At 46.1% G+C, this 27900-nt stretch overlaps 1 protein-coding gene across 16 annotated transcripts in view; it reads left to right on the top strand.

The window, feature by feature from the left end:
• Positions 1-26736, top strand: part of DISP1 (dispatched RND transporter family member 1) — a 1033384-nt gene extending 1006648 nt beyond the window's left edge. For 15 of the 16 annotated variants that reach the window (XM_084979157.1, XM_021064351.2, XM_084979159.1 and 12 more), the window contains 6 exons: positions 3023-3052; positions 10084-10207; positions 11014-11141; positions 11490-11587; positions 16127-16224; positions 23097-26736. In XM_084979157.1, the coding sequence (XP_084835283.1) occupies positions 3023-3052; positions 10084-10207; positions 11014-11141; positions 11490-11587; positions 16127-16224; positions 23097-26717 (4099 nt within the window). In that variant the 3' untranslated portion in view covers positions 26718-26736. Of the gene's footprint in view, positions 1-3022; positions 3053-8354; positions 10208-11013; positions 11142-11489; positions 11588-16126; positions 16225-23096 lie in introns of all 16 variants that reach the window. The other variant, XM_084979162.1, reaches the window with a different exon arrangement.
• The last annotated feature ends 1164 nt before the right edge of the window (positions 26737-27900 follow it).

A 27900-nucleotide genomic window follows, 5' to 3' on the forward strand; every position in this document is an offset into this window, starting at 1 on the left:
TCACTGTGGATGTGAGGGTTTGATCCCTGGCCTGGCACGGTGGGTTAAAGGGTCCAGCGTGGCTGCAGTTGCAGCTCAGATTCAGTCCTTGGCCCAGGAGCTTCCGTATGCCACGGGTACAGCCATTTAAAAAAAAAAATGAAGAGAAAAGATTGGCAGCTAAGTATATGTTTAAATTTGTTACAGCTAGGAGTTCCCTGGTAGCTCAGTGGATTAAGGATCTGGCATTGTTACTACTGTGGGGTGGGTTCAGTCCCTGGCCCAGGAACTTCCACATACCACTGTGTGGCCAAAACAAGCAAACAAAGACAAAAAACAAACAAAAAAATTGTCACAATTAGATACTTAAGAAAAGTGTATGCACTTTTTTGGGGGACATGCCTGCAGCATGCGGAAGTTCCCAGGCCAAGGACTGAACCTGCACCATAGCAGTGACAAGCTGCTGCAGTGACAACACCAGATACTTAACCCGCTGTGCCACAAGGGAACTCCTCTGGCACTGTTTTAGACTTTTTTGCTTTAACTTTTCTGATTAGTCATCAAATTAATTATCCTTCAACACTGATTAAGAGGGCCTCTATTACAGGATTCAGAGGCAGAAACAAACTTACAAAACTCAGTAAAGTGGTAAAGGAACTTAGGATTGGCAGATAGGAATGGGCTGAAGTTACAAAAGGTGTGTGTGTGTGTGTAACAGAGAGAGAAATAAACAAATAGAAAATAAAACTAAATTTACCTCTGTCAATATTTATGTCCTCATTTTCTTGCTATCCACTGACTACTAACTTCAAAGCTGTTGCGCCTGAGAAAAGTAATAAAAGATGCTCATTCAGGAATCCAGCAAACTCTGACCTGACGTTCACGAAGGGCTGTACATTATACTAGGTTACAGAGATGTGAACACAGACTAGTTATGGTCCCTGTGTGTGCTTTTAATGTCAGTTTTTAGCTTTTAAATATGAATTCTCTTTATTGTACATGTATAAAACAGCCTTTTGGGGGGAGAGCTTCTTTACTAATGCCACGAATATTGGGTCTCAAACATGTTCTCTTATGCTCTTCTTACTGGAAACTCTGACTTAAAATTCCATTCCTCCCCAAAGAGCTAATACTTCCTTTCCTGTATGACAGATTAATATTTTATGATCATCCCTCTGTTGGTTTTTGTCCCCTTGCTGTTACAGGCAGACACACACAGGACTCAAAACAACAAATCAGGGATCCAGAAACATGAGTTCTCTCTACAGCTCTGCTCCTAAGACCTTGAATGGCCAGAGGCAAACTGAAGCCCGTCTCTAAAAACAGGACTGGGATGGAACTGAAATGTGTATTTTCCAAGATTTTTTTTTTTCCAGTGCTTGTAATTTCTGGGGTTGGTTCCTCTTAAGCATGTACATATAAAGCATGAAATTCAGAACATAGGCATCTTTCATGTCAGTGGATTAATGCAAAATGCATTCTAGAATGTAAGTTCCGTGAAGTTTGATTGCCTCTTGGTTTCATTCATACTATACCAGGAATGAAGTAATTTTTTTAAAGAACGAATGCATGTATATTAGTGAGACATATAAATGGAGAAGGAAAATAAGAAAGGAAACTTTAGGTCTCAAAGACATTCGAAAATAGGGCTCTAACTACCGGCAGAGGAAAAGCTTGAAGCAGAAAAATGAGAAGATAGATTTTTCATTTTGTTTTGATTCGTTTCCTTAAAGTTTGGGGTAGTCTGATGGAAGATTTCAGGTTAGGAGAGAATACACAGGTAGGAAATTTATTCATTTATTCAGCAGATAATTAAGTATCCCCTCAGTGTTAGTGTAATGGTTATCAAACTTTGTGATCTCACAACCCCTTTGTACTTTCCAAAAATCATTAAGGATCCAAAGATTATTTTTTATATATGGGTTACATTTGATGTGTACCATATTGGAGTTGAAACTGATTAATTTAAAATTTTTAATTTAGTTCATTTAAAATAATCACAAGAAGGAGTTCTTCTGACTAGTGGAAATGAATCTGACTAGCATCCTTGAGGACACAGGGTCGATCCCTGCCCTCGCTTAGTGGGTTAAGGACCTAGTGTTGCCTTGAACTGTGGTGTAGGTCGCAGACACGGCTCTGATCTGGCATTGCTGTGATTGTGGTGTAGGCCGGCAGCTACAGCTCCAATTCGACTCCTAGCCTGGGAACCTCCATATGCTGCAGATGCGGCCCTAAAAAGACAATACATACATACATAAATAAATAATCACAGTAAGCTCTTTGCATGTAATATAAATAACATTTTTATGAAAAATAATATACTTTCCAAAATGAAAAAAAGCTTAGTGATATGTGAGCGTTGTATCACATCTCTGCAAATCTCTTTGAAGTGCAGCTTACAAAGAACACAGCAGGATTTTCACATGTGTGCTCAGTGTGTTGCAGTCGGCTGTTCAGTTGAAAGATATGAGATGATGGAGAAAATCCAGCCCTGGACAGGAATGGAGTTGGAAGGGAGGCCCTCACAAGCCTTGGGCAGGGTCTCAGGAAATCTCAGGGGCCTTCATCGCAGGCTGTGAGCGCCCGTGTCCGTGAGAATCTGTGAAACTTCGTGGTGAACTTGGTAGCTCAAGAGGGGTACAATATTCCTGTTTCTAGTTGAGGGAGGTGTGGATGTCCCTTTTTTTTTAAGTGTAGGAGGATCCTCGCAAGAAGCAATTGAGGCCGGAGACAGGTGAGTGGCTTCCTGTGGGAGAGACGAGGGCGTCTAATGCAGGTTAGGTGAACAAATGTCGCTCCCTCCCTGTGTGACAGTGATTCCATTAGGAGCGTGGGATGAGAAGCCAAGAAGATGCCACCTACTGGGTACCAGATGCTCAGCCTCCATCATTCAATCCCCAGCCTCAAAGAGAATGTCTTTTTTAACCCTTCCAGGATTCTCGCATAAGGAGAGATAACAAGTCAAATGTTAAATGCATATACAGAGCATTTGTTCGTATGTTGATACCTTGTTTCTGATTGTTTTTCTTTGCTTTTTTTCCAGACCATCCAGACCGTTCAAGTTACCAAAAAGGTAAAGTAGTCTGGATCATCTTATTATATCATTCTATGCTTTTTCCCTTTTAGTATTTTCTTTACATTTTGCTGCTGTTTTCACCTTCCTCGTTCATATTTTTGTGTGGGAAAAATAAATTTCCCCTGAGTTGGCTGCTTGAGGAATTTTATATCTCCAAAGTGGTTCTAATCCCAAGGCAGACTTTTAACCTTTAAATTCTTTGGAGGTTTAATCATTTATATTTGCACAATTATTTTGAATTCTCTCCTGTCATGTATTGGCTTCTCAGTGTCCTACTTACTGATGAGAGAGAAACTGTTCGGCCGGTTCCATGATTTGAATTCCTGGGAGTTTATTTCTGATTGTTGTCTGGGTTTTCTTTCCAAAAATTTTGTTATCATGTTAAGATGGAGGTATTCTTTTATGTGGGAATTTTTAAGTTTTAGCTGCTTAGTAGAAAAGCAGAATTTTAAATGGACAAGAGTTTGTGAGGAAAAAAAGCATTATCTCATCAGATGTCCTTATACATTATGGTTCTAGGTATAATATTCAGAAATCCTTAGTGATCTTCAAAATTCATTTGCTGAAGACGTTCAGATGCTGATAACTCTGAAGCCTACCGCTGGAGAGTTACCCTCTCTTTGGCGTAAAGTTATTACATCAATTTTAATTATGTAATAATTAAATGTAATGATTAAATGTAAAATTGCTTTTACATTTAAAAACACATTACTTTTGAAAATGGCAGTAAAGCAGGCATAGCGTAAAATTTGCTGTTTTAATAAAAAAATACAGTTCTTTGGCATTAAATACAGTCCCATTATGTCACCATGATCCATCTCCAGAACTTTTTGCAGCTTGTGAAACTGAACCTCTATACCCTTTAAGTAGTACCGACTCACTTCTCCCTCGCCCCAGCCCCCAGCAACCACCATTCTTCTCTTTCTCTATGAATTTGTCACTCACATACCTCGTAGAAGTGGAAGAGTATGGTATTTGTCTTTTGGTAACTGGCTGATGTCACTTAGCATAATGTCCTCAAGTTTTATACGTGTTATGGCACGTGTCAGAGTTTCCTTCCTTTTCTTTTTTTCAGTGGCTGCACCTGCGGAATATGAAAGTTCCCAGGCCAGGTGTTGAAGCCAAACCATAGCTGCGACCTACACCACAGCTGTGGCAATGCTGGATCCTTTAACCCATTGCCCTGGGTTGCGGATCAAACTCATGCCTCTGCAGTGACCCAAGTCACTGCAGTCAGATTCTTAACCCACTGAGCCATAGTGGGAACTCCTTCCTTTTTAAGACTGAATGATATTCCACATCGTTGCATATACACGTTTTGTCTACCCAGTTGTGCCAAAAAAAATTTTTTTTGGCAGAAGGATGAAGGGAAGAAGTCATACAAGTAAATATGGCATATTAAGAAAATGAATTTCTGGAGTTCCCATCATGGCTCAGTGGTTAACGAATCCGACTAGGAACCATGAGGTTGCAGGTTCGATCCCTGGCCTTGCTCAGTGGGTTAAGGATCTGGCATTGCCGTGAGCTGTGGTGTAGGTTGCAGGCGTGGCTCGGATCTGGCATTGCTGTGTCTGTGGTATAGGCCGGCGGCTGCAGCTCCGATTAGACCCCTAGCCTGGCAACTTCCATATGCCTCAGGAGCGGCCCAAGAAATGGCAAAAAAAAAAAAAAAAAAGAAAGAAAAAGAAAGAAAGAAAAAGAAAAAAGAAAGGAAGATGAAAACCAAGACAGTTGACTGGAGCAATTTCAGAAGAGTCATGAGAGCCAAAGGCAGGCCCTGAGGGGTTAAGGCTTGGAGGCTGGTTGGGAAAAGGCGGCCTCAGGCCCAAGGTGCTCATATTCTGAAGTCTGGCTCTCTGCTCAGAAAGGAAGGGGAGAGAGGGGACAGTGTGGCCAGAAAGGAGCAACGGGCAGGAGGAAAACATCTTTGAAAGTGAAAGGACAGTTTCCTGTGCAGGGGGGTCGAGTGCAGTGCAAATGGTCCATTTAAGACAGGCCCCGCATGATGACCCTGGAGCATAGGCTAGCCCTGTCAGACCCTTCGTTCAGACCCTTCGTTCATCTGTTTTAACAGTGACTTCTGATATTTTTCCAGACTAAACCCCCAAATCAGGCGGCCGAGGATCTAAGAGGATGTTAGGGGACTTTCCCCTTGGATTCTCGGGAGGATCCAGCAGGGCAGGAACCGCCTGGACGGGGCTGCCAGGCAACTGCCCGCTCCCTCAGATGCCCTGTCCCCACCACCCCCCACCACCCAACATGTTCCATCCAGCCTGCTCGGCCTGTTTCTCTGTCTGGCAAAGATGAAGGGAGATGAGTCCTTCATGCCACACTACCTTGACCGCACCTGCTGGAAAGGTCGCGGCACTTTCATTCAGTGACGCCGCGGACAGCAGTACGGCCTCGAGGAAACCTGCCACCTGTCGGTCCCTGGGGTCACAGAAGTGGTGTGTGTGTGCAGTGATGTGGTGTCTAGAGTTACAGAAGTAGATAAGGCAGAGGGAAGACAAGCCATCACATGGGGTGTGCAGAGGAGCATATTACGGTAAAGGGAGGGGCCCTTGGAAAGCTTCCTAATGCACATGCAGTTGACTTTTCAAAGAAAAGACCATGCAGGGAGTTTATTCTAATTTAAATTTAGAATGTGTATCTCGAAGCCAGACTCACCATGAGTGGAATTAGGAGGAGAAATACAGCAGTGAGGTTTTTTAATTTGTTTTTTAGTCTTTTGTCTTTTTCTGGCCACACCTGCAGCATATGCAGGTTCCCAGGCTAGGGGTTGAATCAGAGCTGCAGCTGCCAGCCTCCACCACAGCCCACGGCAAGGGGCAATGCCAGCTCCGTAACCCACTGAGCGAGGCCAGGGGTCGAACCCGCGTCCTTATGGATGCTACTCGGGTTCACTCACTGCTGCACCATGACGGGAACTCCACATATTTTTATTATACTTAATTTACAACGTTCTGCCCCATTCTGCTGTATTGCAGTGAGATTTATAGGCCATTTTTAATTTCCTTTACTTCTCCAGTTTTCCTGCTTTCTTAGGTTCTTGTCTTAATATTACAACCCTTGTCTGGGTTTCCTATTGTACACAAAACTTGCGTTTCCCATGTGGTGCCCGTGGCTGCACAACCTCGTAGCACAGGGAGCGGGGAGAGCAGAAACAGCCCGGGCGATGGCGTGGCGTTCGGGAGAACCCCGGTCTGAGGAACGGCTTCCTCCCCGAGCTGCTCCGTGAACCTGGGATGGGAACCCCACGTCTTCAGGGCGAGCAGTTGTCTTAGGAGAGGTTCGCAGAGAAACACGGGCCGTGTGAGAAAGGGGAGCTGTGATGTAGGAAAGGTTAAACGCCTTTGGAAGAAATGTCCCAAATTCACTCACGTGCCAGCAAGTTCCCGTATGTGGAGATGGTGTAGAGCATATGCCAGAAAATCAAAACCAAATGTTTTCAAAAGCAAGAAAAGCAGTTATTGCACGCGGGTTTTAAGCTTGCTGGGCCTGTGTGCAGCTCTTTCAAGAGCACAAAACAAAAAGTCATTATATGGGTACATTAAACCCCAGTGTGGAGACGAAGCAACGTGGGGCCCCATGTCCTCTGTGGATAGCATGTTTGTAGGTAAAAACGCACAGCTTGTGGTGTGTTTGCAAGAAAATTGATCCATGTAACCTAAAGTATAACGAGTAATTGTGTGAACCTGGGACCTGTTCGTTCCTATTTTAAAGGTCTCCGTACAGGACCCTTTTTAAGTCTGAAGCAATGAACAGAAAGTCTCACATGCGCTATTGACAAAGGACTTGATGGCTCCGACCCAGTTACTTTCATCTTAGTTTGCCTTTGGTGGAGGAGGAAATAAAGCAGAGAGAGGACAAGCACTGGGTGTGTTCTAGAAAGACGGCAGCTTCTGACCACTGGAGTTTACATTTGAACAGCTACAATCAGCATGTTATGATTTACATGTTTTCATTACATGCAGAATTATTCTTAAGAAGTTATTCCATCTTACCTAGCATAATTTTTCCTTAATGAGTTTTTAGATCCAGCATTTGCAGTCTAGTGGATACTATTCAAATTTGAAGTCCTTTGGATCTAGGGTGGCTTAGGAATGTAATTTTTTAATTTTTTATTTTCTTTTTGCTTTTTTTTTTTTTTTTTTTTTTTTTTTTTTTTTTTTTTTTTTTTTTTAAGGGCTGCACCAGAAGCATATGGAAATTCCCAGGCTAGGGGTCGAATCAGAGCTACAGCTGCCAGCTTAGACCACAGCCTCAGCAATGTAGGATCTGAGCTGCATTTGTGACCTATGCCACAGCTCATGGCAACACCGGATCCTTAATGCACTGAGCAAGGCCAGGGATCGAACCCACATCCTCATGGATAATTTCAAAAAAAATTTTTTTTTGAATTTAATTTTTAAATGTCAGTTTTGGGGGAACATCTATTTGTAGCACGTTGATTTATTCCTGATGCCTTTTGTTTCTCTGTGTTCGAAGCCAGAGATGACAGCATGGTGGTTAAGAGGCCAGACCATAGAACCGGCTACCAGGCTTCCTAGCTTTATGACTTTTCTTTCTTTCTTTTTTAGATATAATTGACATGTAACATTATATTAGTTTCAGGTGTATAACCTAATAACTTGATATTTGTATATATTGCAAAATAATCACCACACTTAGTTAACATTCCTCACCACACAGTTACAGATTTTCTTCTTCTTTCCTGTAATGAGAACTTTTAAAATCTGTTCCCTTAGGAACTTTCAAGTATTCAGGACAATATTATCAAGTGTGGTCACCACACTGTACATGATTGATTACATCCCCAGGACGTACTTGTTTTATTAGCTGGGGGGGCTTGTGGTTTGAACATTTATTTAACCTGCCTATGCCTCAGTTTCATCTCATCAAGTTGTTGTGAGAATTAAATAAGACGATAATCTACATAAAGCATTAGGCAGCTGGAACGCCCCGTGAGCACAGATGGTTATTTTTTATTTTCCTAAGGTCGCTTTTAAAAGAACAATAATGAAAAACGCCCGTGTGAGGGCTCCCTTAAGGCATAATTCTGTCCTATTTGAACTTCCTTACTGAAGTTTAGTTTGAATAGCTCCACAAAGCCAGATTATGAAGTTGAGAGATCAGAATATAAAAATCAGCCATCTATTTTGAGAGACACATAGGAGGAGCTTTTGAAAAAATGATGTTTAAAGCCATTAGCTTTCTTTCTTTCTTTTTTTTTTTTTTTTCTTTTTTGTCTTTTTTGTTGTTGTTGCTATTTCTTGGGCCGCTCCCGAGGCATATGGAGGTTCCCAGGCTAGGGGTCGAATTGGAGCCATAGCCACCAGCCTACGCCAGAGCCACAGCAACGCGGGATCCGAGCCGCGTCTGCAACCTACACCACAGCTCACGGCAACGCCGGATCGTTAACCCACTGAGCAAGGGCAGGGACCGAACCCGCAACCTCATGGTTCCTAGTCGGATTCGTTAACCACTGCGCCACGACGGGAACTCTGCCATTAGCTTTCTTTAAACTGCTCACATGCTTTTAAGGAAAAAACTCAAACTATATAAGCAAGAAGCCTATTTCAGATGACCCAGAAAGAGCCGTCACAGCAGCCCGACAAGCTGACATTGTTGAGAGAGAGTAATTATCCACAAGGCAAATGTCTCTCTAATAAAAACTCAAGAAACCTTAAAGTTGGCAGAGTACATTTTCAATTTTAGAAAAGTTTATCTTAGTCAACTTCTTTGGAGTACTCGATTCTTGTCGAGATCAGAAGTGTCGAGTTAATAAGCCAGGATCTTAGGGAAGGGCCCGGAAACAGGCCTTTCTACAGCTGCTGCTGAAGGAGGATGCGGAAAGGGTGCTGGAAGAAACGGCTTAAAGCTGGGATTTGGTGACAGGCGTTTCTGGGTGTGGTGGGAAACTAAAGCCAGGCTGTGGTGATTAGAGAGGGAAGGGAGGGCAAATACTTGAGTGTTTGTTCTTCTCATCAATAGACGGTTCCAGCCTCTTTAGAAAAGCGCTGACATGCCCCAGATCAACCAGTCACTCCTTCAAAGTCTCTGCCCACGGAGCTTAGCCTGGTGATGAGTTCATTATAGTTTTAGCTAGAAGGAGAATCAGTTGGTTTATGGGAAGATTTCGTTTTGGTTTTTCTTAAGATTTATACTACATGAGCCTGTTCATGGGCTGAGTTCTTTTTTTTTTTTTTGGTCTTTTTAGAGCTGCTTCCTCAGCATATAGGAGGTTCCCAGGCTAGGGGTCGAATCAGAGCTGCAGCTGCCAGCCTACACCACAGCCACAGCAACGCAGGATCCTTAACCCACTGAGCAAGGCCAGGGATGGAACCCGCATCCTCATGGATGCTAGCGGGTTCGTTACCACTGAGCCACGACAGGAACTTGCATGGGCTGAGGTTTTTCTCAAGAGCAGACAGAGTAAAAGTGTGGAGAAAAGAGGAACCCAGGGAACTGGAGGAAACTGCCAGCAGGCTGGGTCCTCTGTAAGTAGATTTCTTTGTGCTTAGACTCAGGAGCTTCTCCCAGGCACAGAAGTGGGAGCAAAAGGTTATCTGTCTGAAATAGACTTTATTCTGACTCTCAAAAGCCTATAGCATATGAGCACTGCTGCTTTATCACGGAAATGAGAGGGCAACAATCTCTAATGTTCTACCACAATTCCATATACATGCTTATAATCTCAGTAGCTCTTCTACTGAGATACCTGAACTAGGTCTGAAATGGGAAGATTTAACAAACTGCTCCTTTTTTTCTTTTTAGGGCCGTGCTCGAGGCATATGGAGGTTCCCAGGCTAGGGGTCCAGTCACAGCTACAGCTGCCGACCTACACCACAGCTCACAGCAACGCCAGATCCTTAACCCACTGAGAGAGGCCGGGGATCGAACCTGCATTCTCATGGATGCTAGTCAGATTCGTTAACCGCTGAGCCATGACGGGAACTCCCAACACATTGGTCTCTTAAGTAGCAAACGGCTTCACTGGGCTTCCTTTGTCACCTCTGCTCTTGTAGCTACGCAGCCCTGATCGCAGACTGGCCCGTGGTCGTCTTGGGCCTGTGTACCGTCTTCATCGTGGTTTGTGCCTTGGTCGGCGTGTTAGTGCCTGAACTTCCTGATTTCTCTGATCCATTGCTGGTAAGGAGACTTGAGCCCCTGGAAAGTGTGTATTTTCTTTAGCCCACAAACATCGCAAAAGATGATGTGTTTTAACACATGTTGTATTTTGTTATTTAGTGCCCCATTTATTTTAAACCTTCTCAAGCTGTCAGTGAGTACACAGCTCTCGTTCTGAACACTAAAGCCCTATCTGTATTTTCAGGTGCTTAAAGGGGGGCAAGGAACTGACTCACCATCAAAAATCCAGCTGGAAATTTGCTTCTTGGTCTTGAAGCAGTCAATTGAAGAATTTGCATACTATAAAAAAGTTTTCACAAAGTCTTTAAGACTGAATGTCACCTTTTTTCCCAAAGAAGTTAAAGGAATTTCAGTATTACTAAGACAGCCAGGGTCTGTTTCTAAGCGGCTGTCCCTCTCGAGTGGAATAGTGAGGAAAATATGAGCAAGAATAAACTCTTGGTGAAACACGATGGCACGCATAACACAATTTAACTTGACGTTTTTTATAGCATAAAAATGAGTATTTACCAAATGCTAGGTATGAGTTGGGAAGAGACGCTTCAGATAAGACTTTTTCCCCCCTCTTTCTTGAGAAGTGCAGCATACCCAGGAATCGAACTGCTTTGTCACAGTAAACAGACGGGTCACTATCAGGTCAAGTCCTCTTGTCTGCATGCAGTTCACCTCCGGAGGCGCTGTGAGGAACGTGTATGTTTGGTGTTGAAAGCTAGCCATCACCTTGACGTTGCTTTGCCACGCTGTTTATAACTCTCCTTAGCCTGAAATGAAGTCCACTAATGGGAATTTGTAATATTTTGCTTTAGGGTTTTGAACCAAGAGGGACAACAATAGGCCAGAGACTGGTCACGTGGAGTAACATGGTGAAAAACACAGGATACAAAGCAACCTTAGCAAATTACCCCTTTAAATATGCAGATGAGCAAGCCAAAAGGTAATTCGTTCGTTAACTTTTAGATGAACTACTGCTAACGCCTTCCCCTCCTAAACACTGCTGGGCACGGGGACTGCGTCTGAAGGGTGTGGCTCAGAGTCTTTGCCTCTGCACTGGTCTTTTTAAGATTTTGTGGTATGAGGATGAAAATGTGAGGGTTTGGGGTTGTTTGTTTTGTTTTCCTTCTTCAGAAGTGAGAAAATGATTGTCGGTGGCTTAGGTTCATCCTTCCCAACTTTCTACCAGGGCTAAATAGGTCACGGCTTGAAGGATCTACTGTTGCTGTAGGCTTATCGGGCTTGACATAGCCATGCCTTGACTCAAGGTGGAATTGTTGTCCCCTTTCAGCCATCGGGATGATCGGTGGTCAGAGGATCACTACGACAGAGAGAAAAGAGAAGTCGACTGGAACTTCCACAAAGACAGCTTTTTCTGCGACGTTCCAAGTGAGTGACCAACCTCGAACCTCGCCGCGTTTCCTGGGACGGAACCTGATTAGTGATCCGGAGTTGGTGGCTGGTCACACGGCTGGCCTGTTTCCAGCGCGCTTAAATCGACTTTAGCTTCATTGCCTGTAATTCTTCTCTAGTCAGTCAGCCACTAATATGAATTCATTTACCTACATTAAATATGAATAAGAAAGAGATGATTAAGTTATATTGGGTTTTAAAAAACAAATCTAATAAAATGCCTGACCTGGCCCAAATTTCAAGTCATTAAAAAAAATTCCTTGTGCAGGAATTCTCTTGGCGCGCAGGGAAGTAAGGATCTGGTGGGGTCCCTGCCGTGGCCTGGGTTTGATCCCAGGCCCTGGAACTTCCCCGTGCTGCAGGCACAGCCCCCCGCCACCCCCAATTCCTTGTACATAGTTTGGGATTGAACCCTGAAATAATCCACTGTGTTATTTTTTATTTTTAATTGAAGTAGAGTTAATTTACAATCATGTGTTAGTTTTAAGTACACTGCAGTGATTCAGTTATACATATATTATCTGTATTTTCTTTTTCAGATTCTTTTCCCTTATTGGTTATTACAAGATATTGAGTATAGCTCCCTATGCTATACAGTAGCTCCCAATTATTTACCTATTTTTGTACACAGCCATGTGTACATGTTAATCCCAAGCTCCAAATTCATTTTCCCCACTACACAATCCCCTTTGGTAACCATAACTTTGTTTTGTATGTCTGTGCGTCTGTTTATGTTTTGTTTATTTTTCATTAAAGCATAGTTAATTTATAGTGCTGTGCCAATTTCTGTTGTATAGCAAAGTGACTTATTCATTTTATATATATATATATATACACACACACACACACGTCTTTTTCTTATCTTTTATACACACACACACACACATACACACACATTCTTTTTCTTATATTATCTTACATCATCTTCTGTCCCAGGAGACTGGATATAGTCCCTGCGCTGTGCAGTAGGACCTCATTGCTCATCCATTCTAAATGTACTATTTGCATCTACTAACCGCTGACTCCCGTCCATCCACTCCCTCCCCACAGCCCCCTGGCAACACCAAGTCTGTTCTCCATGTCTGTGAGTCTGATTCTATGTTGTAGATAGGATTGTTTGTGCCATATTTTAGATTCCTCATATAAGTGATATCATAGGGTATTTGTCCTTCTCTTTCTGACTCACTTCACTTGGTATGAGAATCTCTATTTGCATCCAGGTTGCTAAAAATGGCCTTACTTCTTTCTTTTTTATGACTGAATAGTATTCCATTGTGTATATGTACCACATCTTCTTAATTCACTTATCTGTCAATGGACATTTAGGTTGTTTTTATATCTTGGCTATTGTGAATAGTGCTGCTATGAGCATAGGGGTGCATGTACCTCTTTTGAGTTATAGTTTTGTCCAGATATATACCTAGGAGTGGGATTACTGGAAAATATACAAATAATTCATACAACTCAACAACAAAAAACAACCCAATTGAAAAATGGGCAGAGGACCTAAATAGACATTTCTCCAAACAAGACATATGTATAGCAGTAGGCACATGAAAAGATGCCAACATCATTAATTACTAGAGAAATGCAAATCAAAACTACAGTGAGGCACCACCTCACACTGGTCCGAATGGCCATCATTAACAAGTCAGCAAATAACAAATGCTGGAGAGGGTGTGGAGAAAAGGGAGCCCTCCTACAGTGTTGGTGGGAATGTAAATTGGTACCACCACTACGAAAAACAGTATGGAGTTTCATCAGAAAACTAAAAATAGGAGTTCCTGTTGTGGCTCAGTGGTTAACACACCTGACTGGTATCCATGAGGATGCCAGTTCAATCCCTGGCCTCACTCAGTGGGTTAAGGATCCCACATTGCTGTGAGCTGGGGTGTAGGTCACAGATGCAGCTCGGATCCCATGTTGTAGTGGCTGTGGTGTAGGCTGGCAGCTACAGCTCCAATTCAACCCCTAGCCTGGAAACTTCTGTATGCCATAGGTGTGGTCCTAAAAAGAAAAAAAAAAAAAAAAACTAAAAATAGAACTGCTATATTCCTACTTTGTGATTCCACGTATAAATGACATCATACTATATTTGTCTTTGTCTGACTTACTTCGCTTAATATGATAATCTCTAGGTCCATCCATGTTGCTGCAAATGGCATGATTTCATTCTTTGTTACAGCGGAGCAATGTTCCAGAGTGTGTGTGCGCGCGTGCGTGCGCCTGCCTGCCTTGTCATTAGGCATTAGAGGTAGAGAGTTGAACAAAACAAAGTCCAGAGCCTAGAGCGTGAGAGCCTCAGGCACCTCATTATATAAGGAGGAGGAGAGTCAGCTGGGCGGAGGCCAGCCTAGCAGGGTGTGATGGTGGCTGAGGAAAGTGCAGCGGAACGTGGCCTTGAACTGAGGGCTCAAATATTAGAAAAACTCCCCCAGAGGTCAGGAATGCCTTTCTCTGTGGCATCTCCAGATCTCTAAATGTTGACAGCAAATTCACTAACAAAACCTGCGGTAGCCTGGAGTCAGCCTGGTCCCTGTGCAGCTGCCTGGGAAGGGGCCGTGCACAGCCTCGAGGACACGGGTGTTAAGTTTCTGGGCTGTTGGTTAGCCCCCATGGTTCCAAATGACGAATTGTGGGTAACTCTGATTTCTGATTAAGTGAATATTAACTTTGAAGCTCCTTTGAGTTCAGCTTCTGGTTGAAAGTTCTTCTAAAATGTCTATTTTGCTATCTTCTTAAATCACTAGGGGATCTGACTGGATCTTGGATGTTTCTAGACGGTATCAAACCTGAGGGTCTTTATTTTGAACTCTATTTCACCATCTGGTAAGAGAGAGAAAGTAGGAGAGTAGAAATCTTTAATGGATCCCAGGAAGCAATGCAAGTTTCTTTTTCTGACTCTTCAAAAACACTCTAGAAAAGTTCAACTCTGGTTAGTGGTATGTTCTGGCTAGTTTATTTCTCTCAAAGTGTTATTAAATGTTGCTTGACCGATTCCTGTTAGTTGGTATCTTAACTGGGAAGATCATTAGCAAATTCATCGAGTAGAGGCTTGTTTATATTTCAGTCAATATTAAGTATGCATCCCATTAGTAGTAGGTTCTGCCTTGGCTAAAGCCATTCTCAGCCCTGTAAGAAAGAAATGTTTCAGTTGTCACAAGGCGGATTTTGGTCTTGAGCGTCAGTCAACGTAAGATGATAACCACCAGATGAAGATAAGAGTGTACTAAAGAAAACTTTGTCATCATGAATAAAAGCTCATGTATTCATAAATTTGCAGATTGATTTCCTTGTCAGCACAGTTAGGCATTTTAGATCCTATAAAATCGATGCTGATTCAGTTGGTTCGTATTGGTTTTTTACAGCTGAGGATGCAGAAGCCGCATTTACTGAGCACCTGCTTTTCAGTGTCTCCTTTAGTTCTCTCACCTCTTTGAGAAGGTATTGCTGTCTTCATCTCACCAGTGATGAGCTGAGGCTCAGAGAAGGTGTTAGTTGCCAAAGATCAGCCCGCCGGTAAATGACAGAACCTGTCACACCCGGTTCTCCAAGGACCATGCTCTTTCCAGGATACTGCATAGCCTCTCTTATTCAGAATTATATCTCGTATTAGTATGATTTTCCAAATATTTTTCCTAGAACTCTGAACACTCAGCCAGAATGTGGAGTATGTCTATGATTCTGGCCAGCCTTCTGTACTTAGTTGACTAGCCTTGGAGCTTTTATTTTATTTTTATTTATTTATTTATTTTACTTTTTTTGAGGGCCGCTCCCGCGGCATATGGAGGTTCCCAGGCTAGGGGTCAAATCAGAGCTACAGCTGCCAGCCTGCACCACAGCCACAGCAACACCAGATCCAAATCACATCTGCCACCCACACCACAGCTCATGGCAACACCGGATCCTTCACCCACTGAGCGAGGCCAGGGATCAAACCCGAATCCTCATGGATCCTAGTTAACCACTGAGCCAGGAAGGGAACTCCAGTCCTTGGTGCATTTAAATTTATCACCTGCCATCTTGACCCTCTAGTCAGCTGCCAAAGAGAACATCGTTATAATCCACCGTTGGTGCCCTTTGGTACATCATTCCTCAGTTTCTTATGCCATCGGGGTGATGTGTTTGTGAAATTAAGAGGAGACCTTCAATTAATTGTGTGCTGAGCGTTCTCATGGATTGTTCTTCCCCATCACAGTCGATCAGATCTAGATGTGTTACGTCACTCCTACAATTTCCAAGATACAGTGTGTATGACATGTGGAGTCTGAAGAAAGGACAGAAAAAAAAAGATACAGTGCATGGACAAAGGCTTTGAGCTAAAGCAATATTATAGCGTTACCTAAAAAAAAATTTGTTTTTACCTTTTCTCCTGGAATTTCATGAAAGACAGGCTTCTCTGTGCTAATGAATTGCTCCTGTGGTTTCTCAGTTTGAATTGTTTCTGAATGCTGTGTCTTCGGAACTGAATGAATAATTTATGAATATTTTCCTTTTTTCTTCTCCCACCACCAGGTGACCGATATTCCAGAGTGGTATTTACCTCGGCTGCAGGGGAGACACTGTGGAATTTGCCTGCCATTAAATCAATGTGCAATGTAGATAATTCAAGGGTATGTAACGTCAGCTGCATCACGTGCAGCCCGAGTCAGGTCATGCTTCTCAAACTCCTCCTCTGCCCTGGCGCCGGGTCCGGGAGCACGGGGTGGCTCCCCTGCGCAGGATGGAGCCCCAGCAGGCCCAGCCTTCCCCTCCCACGATCCAAGTGTCTCTGTTTCCTCACCTTTGAAACACACCCGCTTCCTTAATAAAGGACTCTTTTTCTTTCCCACTCCTGTTCTTTGTCCATGATAGTCTTTTGTGTCATCTCACAGCTGGTTTCCTTTCGGGATAACAGTTGAGCCTCTTCTTCTTTTGTTGTATTTTCTCTTTCCTAATCTGGCCTCGTTGTTCACCCTATATCCACCCCCAGGCCGCTGTCAGCACCTTAATTATGCAACGCAGGGCTTGCCTTTCTAGTCAGTGGGTCCTTAGGAGAACTAGGGCCCAGGCTAGGAACGGAGGACCGCGAAGGGCAGAAACACAGCGTCTGCAGGAATGGCCAGGGCGTCCAGGCCACACAGTTCTGAATTCTGAACACCTTGCTGCTTCCCGAGACAGAGGGATGCGAGAAGCTCAGCATTTCCTCTCTGGCTTGTCTGGAGCCCAAAGATCTCAGCACCAGAGAATGGAAAGTCACCCTCCTTCCAGGCTTGGAAGAGGCGTCATTTCATGTGTTCAGAGGTGTTTTCTCCAACAGTAACTGCTGCCTGATGTCACGGATGGCCTTGGCCAATCATGGGAACCAGGCAGAAAAGGAACTCACTGTTTTCTGAGCAGAATTCTAAAATGTAAAATCACTGGTCAGTTGAAAATCTAATCAAACGCCCTGCTAAGAGCTAGCCTGCCAATCCCGTGCAGTTACCTGCGCTGTCAGTAGGGTGTCTTATGGAACAGGAAGTAGAAGGACACTGAGGTCACTCACAGACCTGCACTCTCACTGTGCTGATGTAAGAGCCTTCTGAGAACTGAGTGCCTATAACCTAAGTCACCTAGGTAATTGGTCCTGGGTCTCCTGACTTTATTCTTCATTCTGAGAGGCTGTTTATATATCTTGAAAATAACTTTCCCATTGATTAAGATAGCATTTGGAGTTCCCATTGTGGCTCAGCGGGAACGAACCCAACTAGTATCCATGGGGATGCAGGTTCGATCCCTGGCCTCGCTCAGTGGGTTAAGGATCCGGAGTGGTGTAGGAGACCAACAGCTACAGCTCCGATTCAACCTCTAGCCTGGACACCTCCATATGCCACAAGTGCAGCCCTAAAAAGCAAAAAAAAAAAAAAAAAAAAAAAAAAAATAGGATTTTCTGTGAGTGCCATCTTGTCTCTGTGCAGCTCCAAATAGGCCAGTCACAAACCACCTACAAACTGCCCAAGGTTTCTTAATGAGGGGTCGGTTCTTATTTGTCAGATATTCTTCTGGTCGACAGCTATCAGTGGATGGTTCAAAAGCTGTGAACATACCTCTGCTCATTGTGTGGAAAGATCCTTCTAGATGGTGCATCTGTGGAGCACCTGCCGCGTGCAGGGCTTTATGCTGCGTATTTGACGTCTCTCCTGCGGACCAGGGACCTTGGAATAACACCTTTCCATGGAGGAGAAGTCAAGTTGAGAGAGGTTCAGCCAGTCTGGTTACTTGATAATCACATCTGGGCTGGGGGACAGTTCATTAACTTGACACCTGGGCTGGGGACAGTTCATTAACTTCTCTGGCTCTTAATCACTGTCCTACCCTTACAGCTGATCTTTAGACCTTTGCTCCCTTGAAGACGCCAAAGTGATTGAATTCACTTAATTGATTAACAGCCTATGCTTACGAAGTTGTTGATATTTGTCAGGAAGTGTTCTCAACACTTTAGTGAATTCTTTCATTTGATCCTCATGGCAGTGTTAGCAATGAAACACTGTTATTTTGCCTCCTTTACAGGTAAGGAATGTTCACGCAGGTGGTAAGTGGCAGATGCAGGATCTGAACCCAGCCAAGTCCAATTCCAGAGTCTGTGCCTCTGTCCACCGTTCTTCATGCTTCCATAATACGTATTACTGCCGTATTTTTGTTTTGTCTGGTTTTACTGTGTTTGCCATTTCCCACTCAACTCAACCTCAGAGACTCATCATGGCCTAGGATAATAAGTACCTTTTTTTTAAAGAGCTAGCAGTTTATTCTATGAGTACATGTAAGACCTAATGGACTCAAAGACTGAAAAGCCAGTAAGCAGTACTGTGCCATTAGAGCTTCCGTAGGTGAAAGCCATGTCTTGTTTTATATATAATTTTATATATGTGTATATACACACTTATCAGATGATAAAAATCAATAGGTAGCTTACAAAAAGGCATAACAGAAAGGATTAGATAAATGAGTTGAATGAATTTCATGAAGGGAAAATAACAGGGGGAAATAAGAAAGCTCAGGACGAGAGTTAACACGGGAACGCACACCCTAGAAGCTTGTACGTTTGAGTGGTGGCTCCAAACCGGTCATAGCCTCCCCAGCAGCCAGAGCAAAAAGGAGTTTGTACTCAGAGACAAAAGTCATTTGAGTCGGGTAACAAATTTGTTTTTCAAAGAAGCCCATCTTTCTAATTCAGGAAAGGATCATTCCCACGGGCGTCATAAAAGACACATGTTGTTGCGAGGGAACAGCAGGACTGAATCTCAGCTGATCTGTAAACCCTCAGGTAGGCTGGTGGCAGGAAAGCAGGACCACAGATGCACTTCTACAGGGGAGACGTCAGTGACATCTAAATGTGTAGTGTCTAAGGGTTTGGCTTGATGAATTGGCAAAATTTAGACCATCAGAAAGAAGCCATGTACTCTGCTGGGTTTTATCCTCTACTGGGCTCGTAAGGATTGGATAGCTGTGAGTTCAAGTCCCATCCCTGGCAAGAATACAGCAATTTTTGGTCCTCCTGTGAAAATCTGAGGAAGAGTCTGAAGGCATGGTCAGGCCAATGACAGATCCACACCAATAAATGAATACACAGAATCAAGGCCCCAAAATTCCACCTCAGGGAGCATGGTCGTAATTTTAACTGTTGAAGTTAACTACTATTTTCGCTAATGGCAAATGCTCTTACATTCTAGTCTCAAACTCGGCTACGAGCCCAGAATAATCGATGTTTCTCCTGGAGACAGGATATTCAGGGATGTCCTAAACAACGACTGGTTAACGGTTTGGAGTTCGGATGGTGACTGTGTCTTGTTGGCTCTCCCGGCTCAGGAGCCTTATAGGACCCGCCTGTGTTGTGGCAGTTTGAGCGACCTCCGAGGTCCTTCCCTCGCCCGACCCCTCCCAGCTGGCATTCCCAAGCCCTTGGTTACTGACAGTACCAAGTGGGATGGCACACACAGCAAGTGATTCAGAGCCGGAGAGCTCAGGTGTGGTGGTTTGACGCCAGAAAATGCCTGGGGATCAGCGTCGTAGTGCAGAGACGGCTGTTTCAGGGTCACCTGCTGGCGCTTACAGCACCTTGAGTCCCAACTCCAGAGCCACTGAAATTACAGGCCGCTCATGCTCACCATTCAGCGGGCGTCGCTTCCCCAATGCCCAGAGCTTCCGTTTCTGGTTGTCACAGAGGCTGGTTTGCTCAGACCATCTCAAAAGGAGCCTCCGTTGACTGCCCTTTTCCCCTCGGCTTTGACCTTCCTACGGGAGGTGCTGGCAGAGTCATTAGTCACAAGATACGTGTTCCTGTGATCTTGACTCTGCTGGGACCCGTCACCCTGTCTTAGGCTTTGCACAGTGTGGACGTTGCAGCTCAGAGGAATCAGCTTGTAGACAGAATCTGAAATTTGATGCCTAAGACCCTTTTTTCTAGGATAGTTTTTTTAAATTATTTATTTGGCCGCCCCCGGGGCATGCAGAAGTTCCCAGGCCAAGGATCACACCTGCACCACAGCAGTGCAAACGCCTGATCCTTAACCAGCTGAACCACCAGGGAACTCCACTAGGCAGCTTTTGGGTACAGCTGGACTATTCCCCCCAAAACTTAGAGGACCCCAGAGATGTGTCTTAGGAGAGCTGTGGAGTCCTTGCTTTTTCTTTCCTCTCTAGGCTCCCTTCACCTTTGACCCCTGAGGAACGAGGTCACAAAGGGAAGCAGAGCCCAGCAGTTGACTGAACCCGGGATTGAGGGCCTGGTTTTCTTCCCTTTCCTCTTTTCTCAGCTCTTAACGTATCTCCAGCCTGGCTGTTAGTTTTAAAGTGAAGGAATCGCTTGAAGCTCTGCCGCTGTTCTTTTCTCTCCTCTCCTGTCCCTCCTACTTTATGCCAACTCCGCCCCTACTACTGTCTGCGTCGGGGATGCGGGAAGGGGTATGGTTGTCACCATAGAAGCAGAATCAGGCCCTAAAACTCCTCGTCTTTGCGCACCCAGAATGAAAAGGACTATATTCCTCAGAACAGTTAGGAAGAAATTGCTCTCATGGAGTTCCCGTCGTGACTCAGCAGTAATGAAACCGACTAGTATCCATGAAGATGCAGGTTTGATCCCTGGCCTCGCTCTATGGGTTAAGGATCCCGAGTTGCCATGAGCTGTCGTGTAGGTTGAAGATGTGGCTTGTATCCGGCGTTGCTGTGGCTGTGGTGTAGGCCGGCAGCTGCAGCTCCAATTGAATCCCTAGCCTGGGAACTTCGATATGCTGCACATGAGGCCCTAAAAAGCAAAAAAAAAAAAAAAAGAAAAAAAAGAAAATAAAAATTTTAAAAGCTATTTCCCAGAGGTTGTACATTAGCCAGCATCCCCTTTCAATGCGAGGACCGGCCCTCCAGAGGCTGATTAGCGTTTATTTTTGAGAGCAGCTATCAAAGTAGTATTTGGCTTGTGTTTGTCATGTCCAGCTTTTTAATCTTCGGTCACATACCCACATTTAGAAAACCTGCAGTTATTTGAAAAGGTTATTCAAGGACAGGATTCTCTGCTTTCTTTTCCAGTTTGAGCTGGCACCCCTCTTTCATCTTTAGCATTGAGTTATTTCAGCAAGTACAGATATGTGCCCTCTGAGCTGAGAGTGGGTTTTATAATGGATGCAGTTCATTTGCTCCCACCTGAAAACTGTCAGACAGTGGGATGGCATTGCCTTTCCTTCAGTTCACCAGGCTGACCCCAGGGACTCGCCTGGTATTTCTTCGTGGTGTAAAGCTGCTTATCTGAAAGGTAGTATCTCAGGGTGTCCTGTTCTTTATTAGGTGGCTCACGTCTCCCTGAGTTAGCATGTGTGAAACAATTAAATATCCAGTATCCTGTTATATGAAATGTCAGGTAATTACTGCTCTTTAAAAAGGAGCTTAAAAACTAAGCCTTTGTTAAAATCAATGTTATTTTAGCACACTTGTATAATAAACCTTTGGACCCATTTTTCTTTACTCCAAAAAGAGTATCTTAAAAAAAAAAAAAAAAAGAAAAGGACCAACTTTTTATTATGGAAATTTTGGAACAGATGCAAAAGCAGAAGAGCAGAATGAATGCTATGTGCAGGTCAGCTGGCTGCAGCGGTTCCCAATACCAGGCTCTCTTCCTCGAGACCTGGCGCCCACAGGGCTATTCCAGTAAAACATCTTGTGAGCCAGGGCTTCTTAGTGACAGGTAACTAGGTTCTTAGATAAGGCTAAGTGCCAAAGAGATGATTTGTGCCAACTTCTCCTGACTTTGAGAAAATATTTCAATGCAGGATTGATAAAGCCTGCTTTAATAAAAGGTAAAGGGTGGCTTTAATCTTATTAGAAAAAAAAATACTCACGCCCTTCTTGAACTTTGACTGTTCCCCGGAACAGCCTTCGGTAAATAGCCATGAGAAAGTGATGGGAGTCGGTCGTCTTTAGCCTGGCACCTCCAGAGAAGCCTCTGGACCAGCTCCAGGGCAGGGGAATATTTCTTATTCTCACCCTCAGGGAAGAGGGGCCATCATGCCATTTATCAGTTGTGCAGGCTTCATCCACTCTGGTCTCAGCAACGCTGGCTTTGGCATTGGAACAATTTTTCAATTTTCTGTAACAAGAACAGCCGTAAGAAGAAAAGCTTTCTCCAGGAATAGGGCTCTAAATGAAATCCTATCCAATTAAATCCAGAATTGTTACACTTCCTAATATGCAGCAGACCCCCGTTCACTAAAAAAAGTTTCCCCCCAAAAGAGGGTTTAGCCAATGTGAATAAGCTTTGAAAGATGTGGAAGGAATCGTTAAATCCCTACTTATTTTATTGCTTGTGTATGTTCATTTAAAATCATGTATGATTTTAATTGAGAAACACGTCCGCTTTCTCCCCATATGTCAGGAGACAGTTTTATTCCAGGTTTTTCAAGCACCTTTGACATTGCTGCTTCTGGTACCACCAGAATCCCTTTTTGATCCACTGACCGTTTTCTAGAGAGTATCATCTTTGTCTCCAGCTAAGGTGATTGAAATATACTCCCTGTGTCACCAGAAATGTCGTGCTGCTTACCAGACATTGTAGGCGAGGCCACAGATTTGTGTCATAGATCAACTGGACACTTGTCTCTTCATTAATACCCAGGGCTCCAGGCGTAAACTTCACAGCCCATCCGTTTTATTGCTTTTCAAAGTGACTGTGAACAAACACGTGTGCTAAAGAGGTGTTCATTTTGTCTCCTTTCTGAAACCAAACTGGCCTTGACTGAAATCGCTTCATACTGGTTTGTCAGCCCCAAGACAGTGGTTTGTGGTTCAGCAAGAAGTAACCACTGAACGCTCTGCAACCCAAGAGCTTTAGGGAGAAATCTAGCCTTGTGTTCAAACCCATACCTAATTCTTGCCTGTCTGTGGCTTTCCTGTCCCTCAAAGCCGCCGTCCTTCAGGCCTTTCCCCGGGCAGTGAACGCTCTGATTTTAAACGCCAGTCCTTCCGCGTGTCTCTGTCTCTGCAGATCCGTTCCCACCCGCAGTTTGGCGACCTCTGCCAGAGGACCACGGCCGCCTCCTGCTGCCCCAGCTGGACGCTGGGCAACTACATCGCTATCCTGAACAACAGATCATCCTGCCAGAAAATCGTCGAGCGAGACGTTTCCCATACCTTGAAGCTGCTCCGCACCTGCGCCAAACACTATCAGAACGGCACCCTGGAGCCCGACTGCTGGGACGTGGCGGCGCGGCGGAAGGACCAGCTCAAGTGCAGCAGCGTGCCGCGCAAGTGCACCAAGTACAACGCCGTGTACCAGATCCTCCACTACCTGGTGGACAAAGACTTCCTGGCCCCCAGGGCGGCCGACTACGCCGCGCCCGCCCTCAAGTACAGCATGCTCTTCTCGCCCACGGAGAAGGGGGAAAGCATGATGGACATCTACCTGGACAACTTCGAAAACTGGAACGCGTCCGACGGCGTCACCACCATCACGGGGATCGAGTTTGGGATCAAACACAGCCTGTTTCAGGATTACCTGCTGATGGACACTGTGTATCCCGCCATCGCCATCGTGATCGTCCTCTTGGTCATGTGCGTCTACACCAAGTCCATGTTCATCACGCTGATGGCCATGTTCGCCATCATCAGCTCCCTGATTGTCTCCTACTTCCTCTACCGCGTGGTGTTTAACTTCGAGTTTTTCCCCTTTATGAACCTCACCGCGCTCATCATCCTGGTCGGCATCGGCGCGGACGATGCCTTCGTCCTGTGCGACGTGTGGAACTACACCAAATTCGACAAGCCTCACGCCGACACCTCGGAGACGGTGAGCGTCACGCTGCAGCACGCCGCCCTCTCCATGTTCGTCACCAGCTTCACCACCGCGGCCGCCTTCTACGCCAACTACGTCAGCAACATCACGGCCATCAGGTGCTTCGGGGTCTACGCGGGCACCGCCATCCTGGTGAACTACGTTCTGATGGTCACGTGGCTCCCGGCGGTGGTGGTCCTGCACGAGCGCTACCTGCTCAACATCTTCAGCTGCTTCAAGAAGCCGCAGCCGCAGATCTACGAGAACAAGAGCTGCTGGACGGCGGCCTGCCGGAAGTGCCACCAAGTCCTCTTCGCCGTTTCGGAAGCCTCTCGGATTTTTTTCGAGAAGGTGTTGCCGTGCATCGTCATCAAGTTTCGCTACCTCTGGCTCTTCTGGTTCCTGGCCTTGACCGTGGGCGGGGCCTACATCGTGTGCATCCACCCCAAGATGAAGCTGCCCTCCTTGGAGCTGTCCGAGTTCCAGGTGTTCCGGCCGTCCCACCCTTTCGAACGATACGACGCCGAGTTCAAGAAGCTCTTCATGTTCGAGCGCGTCCACCACGGCGAGGAGCTCCACATGCCCATCACGGTCATCTGGGGTGTGTCCCCCGAGGACAACGGCAACCCGCTGAACCCCAAGAGCAAAGGCAAGCTGACGCTGGACAGCAGCTTCAGCATCGCCAGCCCGGCTTCCCAGGTCTGGATCTTGCGCTTCTGTCAAAAGCTGAGAAATCAGACCTTCTTTTACCAGACGGACCAGCAGGACTTCACCAGCTGCTTCATCGAGACCTTCAAGCAGTGGATGGAGAACCAGGACTGCGACGAGCCTGCCCTGTACCCCTGCTGCAGCCACTGGAGCTTCCCCTATAAGCAGGAGATTTTCGAGCTGTGCATCAAGCGAGCCATCATGGAGCTGGAGAGGAGCACCGGCTACCATCTGGACAGCAAAACCCCGGGGCCGAGGTTCGACATCAACGACACCATCAGGGCCGTGGTGCTCGAGTTCCCGAGCACCTACCTCTTCACGCTGGCTTATGAAAAGATGCATCAGTTTTATAAAGAGGTGGACGCGTGGATTTCCAGCGAGCTCAGCTCGGCCCCCGAGGGCCTCAGCAACGGCTGGTTCGTCAGCAACCTGGAGTTCTATGACCTCCAGGATAGCCTCTCGGACGGCACCCTCATCGCCATGGGGCTGTCCGTGGCCGTGGCCTTCAGTGTGATGCTGCTGACAACGTGGAACATCGTCATCAGCCTCTATGCCATCATCTCAATCGCCGGAACCATCTTTGTCACTGTGGGTTCTCTTGTCCTGCTGGGCTGGGAGCTAAACGTTTTGGAGTCGGTCACCATTTCCGTCGCGGTTGGCCTGTCCGTGGACTTCGCCGTCCATTACGGGGTGGCTTACCGCCTGGCCCCCGACGCCGACCGCGAAGGCAAGGTCATCTTCTCTCTGAGCCGCATGGGCTCGGCCATCGCCATGGCGGCGCTGACCACCTTCGTGGCCGGGGCCATGATGATGCCCTCCACGGTCCTGGCTTACACCCAGCTGGGCACCTTCATGATGCTCATCATGTGCATCAGCTGGACGTTCGCCACCTTCTTTTTCCAGTGCCTGTGCCGGTGCCTTGGGCCGCAGGCCGCCTGTGGTCAGATTCCTTTACCCAGAAGACTCCAGTGCAGTGCCTTCTCCCCTGCTCTGTCCGCAAGTCCGGGTGACAAGGGACAGAGCAAGACCCATGCCATGAATGCTTATCGTTTGGATCCCAGGGACCAAAAGTCTGAAATGGAGCACGAGTTTTATGAGCTTGAACCCCTGGCCTCCCCCAGCTGCTCGGCCTCTGAGAAGAGCACTTACGAAGAGACCCACATCTGCTCGGAGTTTTTCAACAGCCAGGCAAAGAGTTTAGGGCTCTCCGTCCGCGCAGCCTACCAGGGCGAGCTCAGCCAGAGCACCAAACCCGAAACGAGCTCTGCCCTCTTCCAGCCCTCCCTGGAACAGCACACCGTGTGTCACTTCTTCTCTCTGAATCAGAGATGTGGCTGCCCAAATGCCTACACACACTTGAAATACGGCCCGCACGCCTGCCAGCAGATGGGTCCCTGCTTGTGCCACCAGTGCGCTCCACCTACCAGCGGCCTTGTCCGTGTCCAGAATGGCCTGGTGCCCCTGAAAGCGGCCCGCCAGGTCCCCGAGGGCTTCGTGCATCCCCTCCCGCACATGCATCCCTGTCCCTGCCTCCAGGGCAGAGGGAAAGCGCCCGCGATGCAGAATTCGCTGCCCAGGGGTCTTTTCCTCCACCCGGTGCAGCAGCATCAGGCCCCAGAAAAAGGCAGTCAGAACTGCGTCCACAGTCTGCAGAGCACCGAAGAGGGTCTCCCAGAGACGGCAGAGCCCTCATCCTCCTCGTCGCTCTGCAGAGACGCTGCAGCTGTGCAAAAAGCGTGCTGGGAGCCTGGGACTCACCAAAGGGGACTCTGTAAACACAGGGACCTCGGGGGCGGGGCAGGCAGCGCAGCGGCTGCAAACCAGGGTTCGGGTTCAGTGAGTCAGAGCAACAAGGCGGAAGGGCTGGTGGAGCCGCGCGTGTCACAGACTGATGTCATTGTGAGCTCGGGACACTTAAGTCAGAGCGAACCGCAGTTTCTGTTTAACCACTTAGTGGGGGAGGCCGCCTATGGGTGCTGCCCAAGCAACCCACCGCGCTGCGGCAGAGTCGGGAGGATTAAGTGCGGTTCCGCGGATTGTCAAATACCAAACATTGAAGCCAACGTGCCTGCTGTGTCAACACACTCAGAACTTTCCGGCGAAAGTTTGTTAATCAAAACACTTTAATAAATATAGTATTAAACCAGTGCCTCGGTTGTTCCTTTGAAATGGAAATAAAATCCAGACGTTTAGAAAGGGGGCCCCAAAATACAGGAATAAGCATGGTTTGCTTTGTCAAAAGTCATCAAATATTTTTCAATTCTATATAAACAGTCAGCAGTCTCGTGTACCTAATGGGTATTAGCCGTTTGGGACTTTTTTTGCCTTTTAGGGCCGTATCTGAGGCATATGGAGGTTCCCAGGCTAGGAGTTGAATCAGAGCTGCATCTGCCGGCCTACAGCACAGCTCACGGCAATGCCGGATCCTTAACCCACTGACCGAGGTCAGGGATGGAACCTGCGTGCAGTCGGGTTTGTAACCCACTGAGCCACAACAGGAACTCCCATTTTGGAGTTTATGTTTTCAAATGTCCGGTTTTTTGTGTTTTTTGTTTTTTGTTTTTTAACATATATACCCAGCTTGGGATCCAGGAACTAAACATTAAAATTTATATTTTGGTGAGGCCTCATTCAAAAATTAATTGTGGGCCATTTCAATAGCACATTCCTCCTGCCTGCACAGGTAGACTCTGCATTAGGCCACTGCCCCATTTATATCCAGATCGGTGTCTTCTCCCACATCATTCCCCAAATGTACAGTTGTTCCACGATTACATCTACTCACTGGGGAGTCATGGTCATGGTTTTGTGTCAAGTGACAATGACAATAGTGAAATAGGAGGGAGAGCGCAGATGATAGGAAGTACTGGCCGGGCCTGCGCTACACCTGTTAAGATTATTTGCATGTGAACCGGGGTAACGCCGGGCCAGGTGAACGCCAGCCCCTTGAAGCGAGGAACTTGCAGGAAACCTTGTTTCTATCTCTCTGCCCTTGGGGGACGGCTTCAGAGGGTGCGCCCTCCTGGGTTACAAAGGGTCTCAGGATGTGCAAGGGTGATTTTTCTGTGCAGCTAACACCTGAGAAGGCTGAGCCTTCAGGCAGTGTCTTAAGTGGCATGTGTGTCGCTTGTGTTAGATGGGGCTGCCCTTCTCAAGCCGTCGGCACCCACTTTCTGGGTAATTCTTCAGATGACACTGCCCCCTTACAGGGCATCATCTGACGCCAGGGACTCCTGCCCCACGCAGGACAGTTCAGCCACACTCTGCTTCCCTCTGGCTTGTGCTTCCAGTTCTGGCTCTGAAGAAAACT

This window comes from Sus scrofa, chromosome 10 (genome assembly GCF_054392235.1).
Source record: "Sus scrofa isolate SSC_HxYL_T2T_F1_AM1 chromosome 10, Sscrofa_HxYL_maternal_Yorkshire_Landrace_v2.0, whole genome shotgun sequence".
Classification (NCBI taxonomy): Eukaryota; Metazoa; Chordata; class Mammalia; order Artiodactyla; family Suidae; genus Sus; species Sus scrofa.